This window comes from Ursus americanus, chromosome 20, assembly GCF_024610735.1.
Source record: "Ursus americanus isolate L20-20 chromosome 20, mUrsAme1.1.p, whole genome shotgun sequence".
NCBI lineage: Eukaryota > Metazoa > Chordata > Mammalia > Carnivora > Ursidae > Ursus > Ursus americanus.
Window position 1 is genome coordinate 23,638,351 of NC_142146.1, and position 18,452 is coordinate 23,656,802.

Consider the following 18,452-nt stretch of genomic DNA (forward strand, 5'->3'; position numbering starts at 1 on the left):
CAGGGTTGGTTACTTCTGGGGCTGTGAGGGAGGATCTGTTCCGGGCTCCCCTCCTAGATTCTGGTGTGTTGCTGGCTTCCTTTGCTTTTGCTGCATCAGCCTGATTTCTGCCTTCACCTTCACATGGTGTCGTCCTGTGTGAGCGCCTGGGTCCAAATGCCCCCTTTTATAGGGACTCCCAGTCACATTGGATTAGCGGCCCACGCTACTCTCGTGTGACTTCATCTTAATTCATTACAAATGCAATGACTCTTTTTCTTTTAAGATTTTTTTATTTTTAAGTAATCTCTACACCAAACATGGGGCTCTAGCTTACAACCCCGAGATCTACCGACTGAGCTAGCCAGGCACCCTGCAATGGCTCTATTTTTAAATAAAGTCACATTCTGAGGTTCTGGTGGTTAGGATTTTAACATATAAATCTGGGGAGAATATAGTTCAACTCATAACACTTCCTATCTCATATTGAGCATAATGACTATTGGTTAGTTAGAGACTACTTTATGTTGGTTAAGATCACTTCCTTAGACTGAGGACATGATTAAGGATTTATGGATTTTTCTTCACTGGATTTTATAGACATGCTATATATATTCTGGTATAATGAGATTTTGCTACTCCCTTTAGAATAGTGCTGTCCAATAAAAATATAATTGGAGTTACATGTATTTAAAAATTTTAAGAAAAAGAAACAGGTGAAATTAATTTTAACAGTATATATACTTTATATATAATAAATAGATCTTCCAAATATTTTTTCAACAATTGATAAAATGATTAAATATTCCACTTTTTTTGGGGGGGCACTAAATCTTTGAAATTCCGTATGTATTTTATACTTACATTACATCTCAGTTTGGACTAGCCCCATTTCAAGTATGTACCCAATTGCCATATGGGGCTGGTGGCTACTATATTGTACAGCACAGTTTTAGAATGGTTGTTTTCCTTTCTCATTGGTGTCCTAGGTTATCCCATCTATGGCGTTCCAACCATTCGGTCTGATATTCCTGCCCCGCGAATTCGTCGAATCAGTGATAGAACTAATTATGGTGAAGAGGGCAATGCCTATTCATTACTACATCCTACCATCTTTGGTCAGAAAGGAGTGTTTGAAAGAGATTTCTTCAAGACCAGATCAAAAAAAGAGGTACGGCATATTATTTTAAAAGAGTTGAAAGAAATGTCAACTTCACATAAACACATAAAGATGAAAATGTTTATTTATCAATGACTATTTAATTTTAGAGTGTTTAAAATGTGAACTTTGATATTACAAGAGTCATCAGGATCCCCAAATACAGGATTCTTGAGGATAATGTTTAGTTTGGTTGTGATGTTTTGGTACAATTCTTGGAGCAGTTTTTCTTCTATAATAGGAGACATTACAGTCACATATATCCACTATGAGCTATGTATAAGAAGAAAAATGTTTTCCTAAGGAACTCAACACTATTCTTAGTTGAGAAGAAGCAGAAGGGATCTATCCCTTCCTTGTATAAGTATCTCATGGTTTTGTATCTCTAAAACCAAAGGTAGGTATGAGAAAGGCCACTCTGCTCCCTCCTCATGTACTGCTGCTATCTTATATCTTAGATTATCTGTGAAAGCACTGATTTAAAATATTCTGTCCAGGGGCACCTGGGTGGCTCAGTTGTTAAGCGTCTGCCTTGGGCTCAGGGCGTGATCCCGGCGTTACGGGATCGAGCCCCGCATCAGGCTCCTCCGCTGGAAGCCTGCTTCTTCCTCTCCCACTCCCCCTGCTTGTGTTCTTTCTCTCTGGCTGTCTCTCTCTGTCAAATAAATAAATAAAATCTTTAAAAAAATAAAAAAATAAAAGATAAAATATTCTGTCCTGTTGCCACACCATTTGTCAGCCCATGTATCTCGTTTTTGTTTTTGTTAGAAAACACGGTCCTCATATTCTAGGTGATTTTCTTCCTAGACGGGTTATAAAACAGGAGCAACCAGGTAGGTCAGAATAGCCACTGGGGTTCTACGGGCCAAAGATTAATAGCAACGCTCGGCCAGCCTGTCTTGATCTGCACTTGTAGAAAGCAGGATGTAATTTAGGGTGTGCAGCTGCTTCAGAATTTTCATATCCTTAACTAGGAATGATTGAGGATATATAAATAGACATATGATGCCTCTGGTACTTCAGATGAAGGGTCGATGGCTTGAAAACTTACTAGCTACTACCTTAATTATCACATATTCATTCCAACATTTCATCACTACTAAGGTAGGGGACAAAAAGAAAAAGGGAGAAGAAACTCAGAGGAGACGCCTGCTGGCTCTCCCAAAGAAGGAACTCAGGGTCCACCCCAGGGGTCAGAGAAGGGACACTCCCAGATTGTTTCACTTCCCTTGATTACTCTAAAAGCCCTATGAAATAGAAATATAGGGTTGCCCAAAGAAACAAAAATCTCCTGCTTGTTGCATGATGCCTAAAATTCTTTTAACTAGGACGTCATCCCTTAACTCACACATCTAGAAAAAAAGAAAGAGCCCAAATGAATGGTTGGAGTAGTAATGCTAACTTGAGAATGGATGGGCTTCTGGAAAATATTAGTGAATCAGTGTATTGTGATGGAATAGGGAACTAGGGGAGGGATGCCTCCTGAGGAGTGGGAAAGGAAGTAGAGGCGGAGGTCTGGGATGCTCAAGACTGACTCGGGCCACTTCCGGAGTTCACTCTGTGGGGACAGTCTTTACCTGCCACCAGATGGGGGTACATCACAGCTCTGCACAGGGACACTGAGGTGTTTTTGCTGTAGAACAATTGGGCAGATGCTGGCAGCTCTTCTCTTCTGAATTCCAAGTGTATTTGATTATACTGTTAATTTCCCATGAGGGCACATCATTTCGAGGGGATCTTTTAATTATTGCTAAGATTCTGTTTAATAGATGTATTCTGCAACTCTTCTATTTCTTTGGCTTTCCTATTCACTGTCTAACCTTTCTTTTCATTTCCCTCTTGGCTTTTTTTCTGTGTGCCTCATAGTAAATGTTTTTCCTCTTTTACATTTAGTTTTGGGGCACCTGCATGGCTTAGTCAGTTACGTGTCTGCCTGGGGCTCAGGTAGTGATCCCGGGGTCCTGGGATAGAGGCTCCCTGCTCATCGGGGAGTCTGCTTCTCCCTTTGCCCCTCCCCCCACTCATGTTCTCTCTCTCTTGTTCAAATAAATAAATTTAAAAAATCTTAAAGACATAAATTTAGTTTCTTTTTTTTTTTCAAATCTTTTATTTTCTCTACTCATTCTAACATTTCTTCCCACTGCTAGTTCTCATCTTTCCTTTCTTAAATTTTCCCTGGGACATAAGAAACATGTTTTCCCATAATAATTATCATTGCAGAAAGATGACTTATAACCAAAATTTGCTGGTTTTCAATATGCTCAGATTTTAATTTGCTTAGTTGTTCATGCATGCTCTATCTTTCTGGCATTTGCACACCTACAACAATAAAGTTTATAACAGGCCAGTAAGAAGCATTTTATAAATGATCCTATTTTAGAGAAGAGAAACTAATTTTCAAGGGGTCGACATGACATATACAAGATCCTAGTGACAAGAAGTGAGTGAGATAGAACTCAAATTCAGCAAGTCTTCTTTCGACCAGAAACACTTAAAGAGTTGGAAGTAATTTTATATATGGGCTAGTATAGGTGAATATCCTCATATTAACAAAATGATTTCTGAATCGAAAATACTGGGATTTTGATATCTGCTTATTATTATATGTAACAGGCACACCCATACACGCATGCGTGGGTGCACACTTTTTTTGGGATAAATATCCATAGTCTTAGATGTTATAAAGATATTTTTAAAATATAAATTTAAAAACACAAATCTTAGTCTGACTCTCACTGTTTTTTTTCCCCTAGATTGCAGAGATATTATGTAATATTGGTGTCAAGCTTTCTGATGAAGAATTTGAAAATGTATGGAATCTTGCATCAAAAAAACATCACAGAGGAGAGGTTTGTGTTGAGACCATCAGGAACGTTCTGGATGAGCTACAACATGCAGACCGGGTCAAGTGTAAAACAACCACGTGATGTTTTTGGAGTTCATTCATTTAAACAAAAGAATTGTTAAGTTTGCATTCATAAAAAATGTTCAGTCCATTCTGGTTTTAGATATTACGTTAGAATTCAGCAATCACTGTATGTAGTAGGACTCCTATGCCTGTGTGTGTTGCTAATAAATTTGATTTGGGATTTTACGATTTATTTTATTGTTTTCTGTAAAACACCAGAGAACTTGACAAGCACTTACTGTTAACCTTTTACCTTACCAAAGACCTACTTCAGAATGATAGGAGACGTTTGTAATGTTTAGAATACTCTAGAAGTCTGTGCATTTTAGTTGGCTGACTGAAATTCAAAGTCTAGTTTGTGATACCAGGTTGACAAAATTTTGCTTTCAACTTTTTGTTATCTTTCTCTTTAGGTGTCACTATAAGAAAACATAATAAGCTTAGCAAGCTTTCTGTCTCTGTTAGCATCTGAGGAAAACAAACACAGGAAGCAGGATTTAGGGAACAAAAGCTGGAGTTCCATCAATGACATAATAGCCATTAGTTTTGATATCTTCCTATGGCTATTTATAGCAGCATTATCAACAATAGCTAAAGCATGGGAACAGCACAAGTGTCCATCAACTGATGAATGGATAAAGAAGATGTAGTATATATATACACAATGAAAAAAAAAGAGTGAATTCTTCCCATTTGCAATGATGTGGATGGAACTACAGAGTATTATGCTAAGTGAAATAAGTCAGTCAGAGAAAGACAAATACTATATGATTTCACTCATATGTGGAGTTTAGGAAACAATACAAACAAGCACAGGGAGAAAAAGAGAGAAGCAAACCAAGAAACAGACTCAACTATAGAGAACAAACTGAGGGTTACTAGAGGGGAGGTGGGTGGTGGGATGGGTTAAACAGGTGGTGGGGATTAAGGCGTGCACTTGCGGTGATGGGCACGGGGTGTTGTATGTAAGTGTTGAATCACTAAATTGTACACCTGAAATCAAGATTACACTAACTGGAACTTAAATAAAAACTTCAAAAAAATCTATCTTCCTATGGCCAAAAAAGCATATTGTCCTAAAAGAGGACGTAGCTGACCCACCATTAATATGTAGTTTTAGAGATTATTAGTGGCAAATTGTATTGAATCATTTCCTCCCTTGTGCCTTGGCCCTCTGATGCCCTGGCCTGGATGAGGTGTGGGGATGATGGGAGGGTGTGACCTCAGCATAGTGTGTTCTTTCTATTACATCAGAAGTACCAGGTGTGGGTTGAAGCCACCATTGAAGCTTGATCAGTAATACAACTTTATTAACATGTATTCTATCAATGTTTCCCTGTGATAGACCTTGAATTTTGTTTTTGTTGTCTACTTATATGAAAAATTACTGTTTAACTTAGATACTATGGTTATAATGTAGTCTACCATTACTTATAAAAGAAAGACCTAAGTTTTAAAAAATGCTCTACCCAAGCTCTAGAAAAAATAATTTTATAATTCATTTATTATATAGGTAATTTATATTTGTTAAAAATTTTAACTTTTTACTTTAAGATAATTTCAGACTTACAGATTTGCAAAAGTAGTACAAAGCATTATGCAGTGGTGTGTTAGAACCACTGTTAATGGTTCACGCTAGTCAATTGCGAGCATTTCTTTCCACTGCTGCATCCAGTGACTCCACAATGACAGTTTGAAACCAGCTACAGTGGGAGTTTTTACACTAAGGAAACAAACAAATGCTATGGATCATGGATTCTTCCCCTATGAAGAGCCAGTTATTAAACATTTACAAACACATCTCTATCTATCTATCTATCTATCTATCTATCTATCTATCTATCTATCTATCTATCTACCTATCTATCCTTCTGTGTCTGTCCTAACTGAGCCTGAATTGCTCAGTTTTAGTAAGAATCCTGCTAAGTCTAGAGTGAATCCTCCTACCCTTGATATCTGACTACCCTCCCTACCTTGATATCTGATCAAATTCCTCATCCCCCAACTTTGATGTATAAAACCTTGGCCTGCCTTTAGCAAAAATTCTTGTTAAGTCTGTTTAACATGAATTATACCCCTACCCTCGATGTCTTCTCTTAATAATTTTCCATGCACCAACCTCTCCCAACCTGCTCCTTGGCTATAAATACCTACCTACTTTTCCTTCTTATGTTCAAAATTAAGCCCAGTTCTTTACTGAGGTCTCTCTTCCCCTGTTGCAATAGTTCCTGAAGAAAACCTGTCTTTTACTGCTTTAACTACTGTCTAGCTCTGTTTTCTTCAACTCTGTCCATCCATCCATTCATCCACCCACCTACTCACCCATCCGCACATGCACACTGTACTTTCAAATACTTCGGTGCATCTTTCCTGAAAACAAAGGTATTCTACCACCCAACTATAATGCAGTTTTCAAAATCAGGAAATTGTCATTTCAATAGCATTATCTAATCTATAGACCTTATTCAAATTTCTCCCAAAATTCTTTATGATGCTAATGTTTCTTACGGTGAAATTTTTTTCTTGGTCTAGCTTAGATCCAGTCACTAATCACATGCTGCATTAGGTGTCATGTCTCTTTAGTTTCCACTAATCTGAAATAGTTCTTCTATCTTTAAGCCTCATGACCCAAGCTTGACGTAATGGAAGCCTCTAGGGACTAGAGCTGATGTAGGTGCTACATCACAGCCTATTGTCAATATTCTCTTGTGAGAGGGCTCCTGCAATCTTGTGCCCAAGACTCTGTCCATTGTTTCTTGGGTTGGAGTTGCTCAGGATTCAGAAACCTACGGTTTATGAAGGTTCTTTTACCCATGAATTAAATCATCAGAGTCAGAGTGGGACATGTGATTGGAGTGATCCTTGAGCCACATTAATCCAAGTTAAGCTGATTGATAATTTTCTCCCTGCCTTGAATGCAAGATAGCTTTGGGGTGATGGACCAATGATGCCTATATGGGTAAATGTTAATTAAAATCTACAGCCTCAAAGGGTGCCTGGGTGGCTCAGCTGGTAAAGCATCTCTCTTGACCTCAGTTCAGGTCTTGATCTCAGGGTCGTGAATTCAAGCCCTGGGTTGGGCTTCGTGCTGGATGTGGAGCCTACTAAAAAAACCAACCAAACAACAACAACAACAACAACAAAACAACAACAAAAAAAACCCCAAACTAGAGCCTCATGATTTAAGCATCTGAATTGACTTATGGATTAAAAGTTTCACTACCTAAAGTCCAAAGGGTTTATGTACATGGAAAGACTCTCTTTTCTAGAATTGAATCCTTGCCTTACTTTATTCTTACTGGGCCTTGGCAATCCGTTATCAGCTGAGGCCACTGCCACTCACAAGTACATTTAGTGTTGTAACTGCAATGTACAGTCAGGTCGCAGCAGGCTGTACTCTGGGGCTGCCTCTGCCTATTATAGGCCTGCTGGCTGGGGTTGACTTGCCAGATGTCTGGCTGAGACAACACCTCCATGGCTTGTGGTATCACCAAGATCCCCTTGTAGCTTTATAAAAGTTGTTTTTCCTAACATCTGAGCAGTTAAAAACTTTCCAGTTTATCTTTTGTGAAAGCCAACATTTCCTCTGTTTACTGTATACACAGTACCGTCACTAAAGAAGCAGCCCTTATTTGTTTGTTTATTTATTTATAGCTCATGAGGAGGGGCAGAGAGAGAGGGAGAGAGAGAATCTTAAGCAGGCTCCATGTCCAGCATGGAGCCCAACGTGGGGTTTGATCTCACCACCCCGCGATCATGACTATGACCTGCGCTGAAATCAAGAGTCAGATGCTTAACGGACTAAGCCACCCAGGGGCCCCAGGAAAAAGCCTTTAAGGACTTCTGGGAGGATGGCAGAGTAGGAGGCTAGGCTCACCTTGTCTCAGTTCCACAGACACACCTAGTAACAAGCACAGCAGTACAACCAACTCAGAAAATGACCTGAAGAGTGGCAGAACAAACTTTCCACAGTTAATCATAGGGAGGAGGCCATATGGAATAGGGTAGGAGGGGCAGAGACAGCTGGGAACCAAACTCCCAGGGAGACTAACCACACATGGGAGGAGCACCACAAGCATAGAGAAGGAAGAGAAGCCAACCCAGTACCAGGCAAAACAGGCACCCCCAACATGAGAGACCTTCACTGGGAAGACTAATCCCCATAACATTTGGAAAACCAGTGGCGCTTAACTCCAGGTACTTTAAAAATCATCAGGCTTGTCTCTGGGAGAGCCAAAGGGCAATAAGAAAACAGTCCCCATCCTTAAGAGAAGGCAAAACAACCACCCCCTCCTTCCCCTCCTACACACACAGCGAGGTAAGAACAGAAGCAGCCGTTTAAAAAGCACCTGGAGTATGGGTAGAGGTGTTTGTTTGTTAAGAGGATTTATATACTAATCTCAGACATGTGCTGGAGGGGCAGGGATCTTTAGGAGACTTCTCCAAGAACAAAAGAGCTGGTGGGTGCCATTTCCCACCCCACCCCCCAGCCTAGATAGTTGGATAACTGTGGGAATCAGCGCAAGCACTACCTACCTTGGGAACACTGTGAGCCCTGTTCTCCTGTGGATCCAGCCCCTCCAACCTGCCCTACTCATCACGGGTGTCTCTAAAGTGGCTCCTGCCACATCTCATCCTGCAAGCAGCCCCAGCGACCATTACCACTGCAAAGTGATTCCTGCCCTGGGGAGAGGAGAAGATAACCACACACTAGTTCAACTGCAGCCACAGCAGCTGAACCTTATTAACTAGCAGTGCAGAGAATGCCCTGTCAATCAGTATGTCTGCAGCCCCAGTAGATGGCCTAGGGGCAGGCACATGATCTGACTGCAGGGCTCACCCACCAATAAAAACATCTCAGGGGGCAGCGCAGTGAGATGCTCTGCAGTTTGGGGTCACAGGAGTCCAGGCAGATGGACTGGGGGCAGGCATATAGTCTGACTGCTGACACCGCCTACCAACAAAGTCTTCTCAGGGGACAGGCAGGGATAGCATCCTGCAGGTTGGTGCTACTGCAGCCCCCACAGATGGACTGGGGGCAGGCATCTGGTTTGTCTGCATGTCCTGCCCACCAATGAAAGCTGCTCCAGGAACAACACAGGGAGAGTGCCCTGCAGTTCATTGTGACTATGGCCCCAGCAAATGGGCTTAAGGCAGCCCATCTGGTTTGACTGCTGACACCATCCAAATATAAGCCCATGACAGCCCCAGACTGGCCTCTTAACAGCACGGGGACTGAGCCTTGCCCCCAACAGGCAAAGTGGGCCAGTCCAGCTGACTGGACTGAAGGCAAATGCGTTTCAGACACAATAGTAGGGCACATACAACCCACATAGGATACACCCCTGAAGCACCTTGTTCTGGTGAACAGGGAACATTGTTGTATTATAGAATACCATGGGACATCTTCCTCTTAAGGGCACTACTTTCAAGATCAGAGGACATAACTGACTTTACTAATACATGAAAACACAGGAAGTTAGACAAAATGACACACAGGAATATGTCCCAAATGAAAGAACCATAATAAAAAAGCTAAGTGAGATGAAGATACAAAATATGCCTCATAAAGGATTTAAAGCAACGGTCATAAAGATACTGGACTTAAGAAAAGAGTGGAGGACCTCAGTGAGACCTTCAACAAAGAGAAAATATAAAAAAAGAACCAAACAGAGATCAAGAACTCAATAACTGAAATTAAAAATACACTAGAGGGAATCAATAGCAGATTAGAGAAGGTGGAAGAATGCACCAGTGAGCTGGAAGACAGGATAATGCAAAGTAACCAAGCTGAATAGCAAAAAGAAAAAGAAAAATAATAAAAAATGAGACTAGGTTAAGGTAACTCAGCAACACCATCAAGGGTAATAACATTCACATTATAAGGACATCAGAGGAGAAAAGATTACTATTTTTAAGCTATTCCAAAAAATAGAAGAGGAAGGAAAGTTTCCAAATTCTTTCTAGGAGGCCAGCATCACCCTGATACTAAAACCAGATAAAGACAACACAGAAAAAAAGAGAATTACAATATCTCTGATGAACACAGATGCAAAAATCCTCAACAAAATATTAGCAAACCAAATCCAACAATACATTAAAAAGATCATTCACCACAATCAAGTAGGGTTTATTCCAGAAATGCAAGGGTGATTCAATATTTGCAAATCAAGCAATATGACACATCACATTAACAAGAGAAAGGATAAAAATGATATCATCTCAGTAGATGCAGAAAAAGCATTTGACAAAGTATAACATCTATTCATGATAAAAACTCTCAACAGAATAGGTTAGGTTTACATACCTCAATGTAATAAAGGTCACAGATGAAAAACCCAGAGCTAATATCATACTAAATAGTGAAAAACTGAGAGCTTTTCCTCTAAGATCGGGAAGAAGACAAGGTTGTCCACTCTCACCATTTTTATTCAACGTAGTACTGGAAGTCCTAGTCACAGCAATCAGATAAGAAAAGGAAATAAACGATATCTAAATTGGTAAGGAAGAAGTAAAACTTTTGACTCTTTGCAGATGACATGATACTATATATAGAAAACCCTAAAGACTCCACCAAAAAACTACTAGAACTGATAAATGAGTTCAGTGAAGTCACAGGACATAAAATTAACGTACAGAAATCTGTTGCATTTGTATACAGTAATAATGAATTAGCAGAAAGAGAAATTAAGAAAACAATCTCACTTATAATTGCACCAAAAAATAATAAAATACCCAGGGATAAACTTAACCAAGGAAGTGAAAGATTTGTATTTTGTAAACTATAAAGAAAGAAACTATAAAGAAAGAAATTTAAGAAATCACAAATGGAAAGATATTCTGTGCTCATGGATTGGAAGAACAAATATTGTTAAAATGTCTGTACTACCCAAACTAATCTACATATTTAATGCAGTCCCTAACAAAATACCAACATTTTTCACAGAACTAGAACAAATAATCTTAAAATGCATATGGAACCACAAAAGACCCTTTGGACAGCCAAAGTAATCTGGGGGAAAAAAAAAAGCTGGAGGTATCACAATCCCAGATTTCAAGATACACTACCAAACTGTAGTAATCAAAACAGTATGGTACTGGCAAAATATAGATACATAGATAATAGAACAGAATAACGAGTCCAGAAATAAACCCATGCTTTTATGGTCAATTAATCTATGACAAAGTAGCCAAGAATAGACAGTGGGAAGAAGACAAATGGTATTGAAAAAACTGGAAAGCTACATGGAAAAGAATGAAACTGGACCACTTTCTTATACCATACACAAAAACAAACTCAAAATGGATCAGATCTAAAGTCACAAAATTCCTAGAAGAAAACAAAGGCAGTAATTTCTTTGTCATCAGCTATAGATACATTTTTCTAGATATGTCTACTCTGGCAAGGGAGACAAAGGAAAATTAAATTATTAAGACCACACCAAAATAAAAAGCTTTTGCACAGAAATGAGACCATTAATAAAACAGAAAAGGCAACCTACTGAGTGAAAGAAGATATCTGCAAATGATTTATCAGATGATGGGTTAACATTCAAAATATTTAAAGATCTTATACAACTTAACACCAAAAAAATTAATAATAAAATAAAATTTAAAATGTAATTAAAAGTAATCCAATTAAAAAATGAGCAGAGGACCTGAATAGACACTTTTCTAAAGAAGACATTAGGATGGTCCACAGACACATGAAGAGATGGTCAACATCACTAACCATCAGGGAAATGTAAATAAAATCACAATGAGATATCACTTTACATATGTGAGAATGGTTAAAATAAACACACAAATACACACAAACAAGTGTTGGCGAGGATGTGGAGAAAAAGGGACCTATGGGTGCACTGTTGGTGGGAATGCAAACTGGTGTAGCCACTATAGAAAACAGTATGGAGCTTCCTCAAAAATTAAAAAAACGGAAAAAAATAATTAAAAAGGAAAGGAAGGAAAAATAAAATAGGATAAAAACAGAGAGGGAGACTCTTAACTATAGAGACATACAGGGTTGCTGGAGGGAAGGTGGGCGGGAGGATGGGCTAATTAGGTGATGTGTATTAAGGAGGGCGCTTGATGTAATGAGCACTTGGTATTAAATACAACTGATGAATCACTACATTCTACCCTGAAATTAATAATACAATGTATGTTAACTAACTTTAATTTAAATAAAACAAAAAAAATTTTTAATTGACAAATACTGAAAAAAAATTATCCTCAGGTAGGTTTCCTGTTTTCCTTCTTTCCCTTCCTCCCTTTCTCCCTGCCTCCTTTCCTCCCTTCCTTTCTTCCATCCACCCACCATGTGACTAAACATGCCTAATCTGAACTTTGATTAAATACCCTTTTCAGAAGAGTTCTGTTCTCTGAATGGAACTGCACAGGAATGTGCTTCCCCACTTGCAACGGTAGGGGGCACCCTAGCATTTCCAAACTTCGTGAGGAGCTTTAGCCCACAGTGCGGAATAGCGGCGGAGGCTCAGTAATACTCTGAATAAAAAGGAGAATGTTAAAAAGGGAGACAGAAGACTGTTCACCACTGCACTTTCCAAATCCAGGGTGATCCATACAGTTTCTTCTTTTGTTATTTTGTGGCAGTAATTAGACTGGAAAGGAACATTTTAAATAGTAAGCTAGAGTGGAGGCTCCTTTGGATTATAAAGTGTCATCTCTTAGTGACACAAGGAAAGCAGTGTGAAATATTCAAGTGAGATAAAAATAAATATACAAATATATCACCATGTTCTCACCTGAATCCATGTTTCTATAGTGTTCAAGACAGTTTTGTTAAAGGTAAAATATATTAAACCCATAACAACTTTAAAAAGCCAAACTTAATACATTTTTCTTCACAACATAGCTAACAAATACAGAAACTTGTTGGAAATATTATGTGGACCAATAAAAGATAATTTTATTTTATAGAGTAAAAATATGAAAACTCACTATGGCTTGATGTGAAGAGCCGGGCTAGTTAGAGGTTAACACCCCAATCATAAACCAACAATGAGGATAGACTTGAAGGGCATTTCTTCTATTATGAAACATTTACAATAATAACCTTGTAAAAAATAATGGGATCTATTTAAAGCTCATTTATTTCCCAGCTAAGTGGCAATTTCCCATCACTCAAAATGCTAATACTTCCTCCTGAAACCCTAGGGATAATCCAATTCATGTGTGTTCGTTAAAAAAATCTGGTTAAAATAAGCAGGTGATTCTGTTTTAATAATATCTGTCCTGCCAGCAATAAGACAGTCTCAGGTGCAAATAAATATATCAACAAACAGATTTTCTTTAAAGCACACAGGGTCTCATATCATTTCCAAATTAGCCAATTAGCATGATGCTATTGGAAGAGCTAATTAAAAAGTGCGTTTAGACTCAGAAATGTTTCCTGAGAGTAATCTGGAGCTTATAGTCCTTATTCCACGTGTAATTACTCTGCCTGATACTCCACTCTAGATTCAGGTGAACACACCTTCACCTGGGTAGAGGAAAAAGCCTTTTCCTTTCTCTTTGGAGTGAGCTCATGTATATCAATACCTGGAACTGGTCAATACACACTTCGCTTTTTAAAAAGACACTCCCCATCCCAACTCTCTAAGTTGTTAGAGGGATGGTTAACTAGGACAGAACTTAGAGTAAGATTAAGAATTTCTTTGTCTAGGGGCGCCTGGGTGGCTCAGTCAGTTAAGTGTCTGTCTTTGGCTCGGGTAATGATCCCCGCAGTCCTGGGACTGAGCCCCAATCGGGGGTCTCTGCTCAGTGGGGAGCCTGCTTCTCCCTCTGCTGCTCCCTCTGCTTGTACTCTCTCTCTCTCAAATAAATAAAATCTAAAAAAAAAAAAAATGTATTTGTCCAGAGATCCAGGCTATAGTCTGTCCTGTTAGCAATGTTTTTAGAATTAGAGTCCGAGGCACGTACATCAACTTTTGTAAGCAAATGTGTCTATCAGAAAAGCTGAATTCTTGAGATTTACTAGTAGAAGGGTTTTGCGGGGGAGGTAAGGATAGGCAATTTATAATTGATAGCCACTAAGCTAGTGCCTTTTAAATAAAAGTTTAATGTGCATATAAATCATCTGTAGATCTTGTTAAAATGCAGGTTCTTATTTGGTAGGTCCCTGGGTTGCTGCCTGGGACTCTGCATTTCTAAAGTTTCCCCTGGAGTGACAAAGCTTTAAGTCTTCTGGCAATTCTGTGACTATGTTTTACGCAGATCAGCTCTCAACTATTCACCCTCCAGGTTCATACTCACCTTGGACTTTTCACTATTTACATTCCTTCTATTCTCTGCTCATGTGTGCACATATTCTCTCTTTTGGTAGCATTCACTTTAATTTTAAAAATAAGCTTTTAATTTTTTTTATTATTTTATTTTTTTAAAGAGATGTCCATCATTTTTTTTTAAAGATTTTATTTATTTATTTGACAGAGAGAGAGCACACACACATAAGCAGGGGGAGCAGCAGAGGGACTGGGAGAAAGCAGGCTCCCCGCTGAGCAGGGAGCTGGATGCGGGACTCGATCCCAGGGCCCTGGAATCATGACCTGAGCCAAAGGCAGGTGCTTAACCAACTGAGCCACCCAGGTGCCCCTAAACTTTCAATTTTAAAACAGTTTTAGGTTTACAGAAAATTTATGAAGATAAATATTGCCCCCCCCCCCAGTTTCCCCTATTATTAACTTCTTACATCAGTATGGTGCACTGGTTACAATTAATGAACCAATACTGATAAATTATTAACTGAAGTCCATGTTCAGATTTCCTTAGCCTTTACCTGATGTCCTTTTTCTGTCCCAGGATCTCATCCAGGATACCACATTGCATTTAGTTGACATGTCTCCTTAGGTTCCTCTTGGCTCTGACAGATCCCTCAGACAGCACTTGTTTCCGATGAACTTGGAAGTTTTGAGAAGCGCTAGTCAGGTATTTTGTAGAATGCCCTTCCATTGAGATTTGTCTGATTTTTTTCTCATGATTAGACTGTGGTTTTGTGTTTTGGGGGGAGACCATACAGGTAAAGTACCCTTCTCATCACATCATATCTAAGGAACATACTATCACCATCATTTGTCATTGTTGATGTTAACCTTGATTACCTGTCTGAGGTAATACTTGTCAAGTTTCTCTGCTATCAAGTTACTCTTTCCCCCCTTTTCAGTACTGTACTTTTTGGAAGGAAGTCACTGTGCAGAGCCCACACTTAAGAAGTGGGAAGTTATGTTCCATCTCTTCGAGAGCAGAGTATCTATGTAAATTATTTTCAATATTTCTGTGTAGATTTGTCCACCCCTCCCCATTTGTTTATTTATATCGTAGATCTTTATATGTTGAGTTATAACTCAACGTTGCTTTATTTTCTTGCTCAAAATTTTCCAGTGGTTTTGTTTATGTTTTAGTATTTTTTAATTTTCTGGCACTACAGAAATGCTCTAGGCTCTTTTTGTGTATTTTCTGCTCTAGTCATTGAATTAGCCATTTCTCCGAAGAATCCTAACCAGCCCTTTGAGTGGTGAATGGTATTGGAAACCAAGTTTTGAGCACTAAGCGTGCTAGTTGCCACGGGCCTATCTTGCTTCCATGCCCTTTTAGCTAATAGAGCAAGCAAATATACAGGTGTATCTTAGCCTGTGTACATATACATTTTTACAATATTTCTATGTGTGAACATTTATATCTACATGAAACTAAAAATGAACTTATATTGATGTCCTTCCTTCCTCCTTTTCTCTCTCTCTCTTTTCTTTCCTGGTATTCAAATTACACACATATTAGACCTTTTGAAAATAAAACTGTCCCTCAGTTCTTGGATGTTTTGTTTTTTTTTCCTTTCCTCTTTGCCTTTTAGTTTGTTTTAAAATCAAGTGTTGGACACTTAACTAACTGAGCCACCCGCACGCCCCTCAATCACAGATATTTTATATTACCTGTTTGAGAGTTTAGTTTGCATGTAACTATCTGTACGTCTTTACTGTCATAATTAATAGAGATGTCTAATGTATAGTAACAGGATCTCATGGTCACTTCTGCAAGGGTTGGCACTTGTATGAACCACCACCCAGTAGATCAGATAAATGCTGAAAGGAATGTATCAGGAATGTATCAGAAATGTATCAGGGCCATTCTACCTTTTAGTTTGTACCTTAATGACTTGAAAGAACTTCTGAATGAACTGATTTATGCTCCATATGTTTATGATTTCTATGCTTATCATTGCTTCTTACAACTCACTTGCTCACTTGGATTTAATTTCCTTCCTTTCCTTTTCAGTAGTTCTTTCTGCCATGGCTTAACGATTATTAATTCAATCTGTCTGTTTTGTTTTCATTTTCAGTCATGTGATGTTTTAGCTCAGTATAGAATTTTAATCGATAATTATTGTTGGTCAACATGTTGGCAATATTCGCTGTATTTTAGTTCACCTTGTTACTTTTGAAATAACTGATTTCTGACTAATTGTTTTTCTGTAAGTCATATATCTTTTCTCTCTTCTTGTTTTCAAGACTTTTTCAAATTTTTTATGTTCTGTAGTTCACTGCCATATATGTATGACTCTATTTTGCTCAAGACTCATTGTACTTCTTATATTTGGGTTTAAGAGAGAACTAAAGAGGTTCATGACAAGAGAACTAAAAAGGTTCATGTGCTTTATTCTCTCAATTTAAAACTTGAGAATAAACTTAATTTAAATTTGGTGGCAATCTTTGCCAAATGGTACTGAAGTTTCCGGAGACAAGGAACAGAGTTGAAATCCAGTTTTGGGCATACGAACTGGGCTAACACTGTTTCTCCTCCCACTACTAACACATGGGCCTGATGGATAAAATATGAGAACAGAAACACAACTAAATCATATCTCTAAAAAAAGAAATGGAAATCCTTGGATACTTGAAACAAAGAGGTAATTTGAAATCGGAGAAACCTGTTTGTAGCATGACATCATGATAAGCTGGGCCCACGTAAGGTATACATTGGAACTGAAGCTCCTGCATCAAGCCAGAGCCCTAGCAAGGCTGCTGTGGCAGATTATATTTTCCAAAGATGGCCGAAAGAATATTTCTCAGTCCACGTGTTCTTACAGATACTTGCCCCACTGACAAAAGGTGGAGTCTAATTCCTCTTCTCTTGAATCTCTTATGTCTCACTTATAACCAACAGAATGCAGAAGTGATGCTGCATGACTTCTGGGTCTAGGACACAAAAGATGATGCATCTTTCACTTCAATTGTTAGAACACTCATGCTGGAGGTCTGCGCAGCCACGTAAGCTGTCCACCTACCCTCAGGCCATCATGCTGTGAGGAAGCTCAAATTATCCCATATGGAGAGACCACGTGGAGAAGCCCTGAAACTATACATAGAGGGAGATACCTGGCCCGCTCCCATCTGCTCCTGCTGACCCCACACCCCTACCTCACTTCTAGCTCCAATCACTGTATGACTATCACCACTCGAGATCTTGAGCCAGAACTGCCCAATAGAACCAGTATCCAATTTCTGACCCACATGGACCATGAGATAATAAAATGAATTTATTTTATGTTTATTTATATGAGTTTAAGCCACTTAAGTTTTATAACAATTTGTTATACAGCAATAGCAACTGGTGCCACCATTCTTTCAGTAAAAAATGGACTAAAACACCCTTTCCACTGGCTCACTGGAAATAGTTTCTTTGGAGAAATCAAAAGTCATAAGGGCTCGCTCCTGAGATTGTGGGCTATGAAAACCATTCAAACATGGATTGTTGATTTTTTTTTCATCACGTGGCAATTGTTTTTCAGAAAATAAAGCTAACATGGACTCAAGCAGAGCCAAGACATGGAGGGAAAGGGATTCCCAAACACAATATTGGAGCACCTGGGTCCAACTATGCCTGCGTTTATAATTACATGAGTCCGTATATTTTGGTTTTGGCTTTAGTTTGTCTGAGTTGAATTTTTGTTACTTCTAACTAAAAGGATCCTGACAGTTATAATTCTACTATTCCAGACCAATTCATACCAAAGAGATGGGAAGTGGAAACAAGTTGGCCTATGGACTAGACTATTATACCGGTGGCTTAAATGAATCACACCTCCTAGATTCATGCTATTGTCCCCTCCCACATTGAGTCTGGGTTCAACCATATGAGTACCTGGTAAATGTTTGCATTTTGAGGCTGGTCTTCTTGGAATACTTTCTTCTAGAACCCAGCTGCTGCATGGAAGTCGAGGATACTCTGCTGCACGGAGAGGCCATGTGTAGAATTCCTAGAAGATTAGATAGAGATAGCCCATGTGGAAGAACACTGAGGTACCCCAGTCCAGCTCCTTACTGAATGTAGCCACATAAGTGATACAGGCAATACCATGCAGAGCAGAAAAACTGCCCAGCTGAATACATC

The 18,452-nt window shown here is 38.9% G+C and overlaps 1 protein-coding gene across 1 annotated transcript in view; it reads left to right on the forward strand.

The window, feature by feature from the left end:
- The window catches only part of EFHB (EF-hand domain family member B), a 49,609-nt gene extending 45,388 nt beyond the window's left edge, over window positions 1–4,221 (forward strand). The window contains exons 12-13 of the mRNA XM_045791669.2: window positions 969–1,150; window positions 3,892–4,221. Coding sequence (XP_045647625.2) covers window positions 969–1,150; window positions 3,892–4,065 — 356 coding nt within the window. The 3' untranslated portion in view covers window positions 4,066–4,221. The remainder of the gene's footprint in view (window positions 1–968; window positions 1,151–3,891) is intronic.
- Window positions 4,222–18,452: the final 14,231 nt, after the last annotated feature.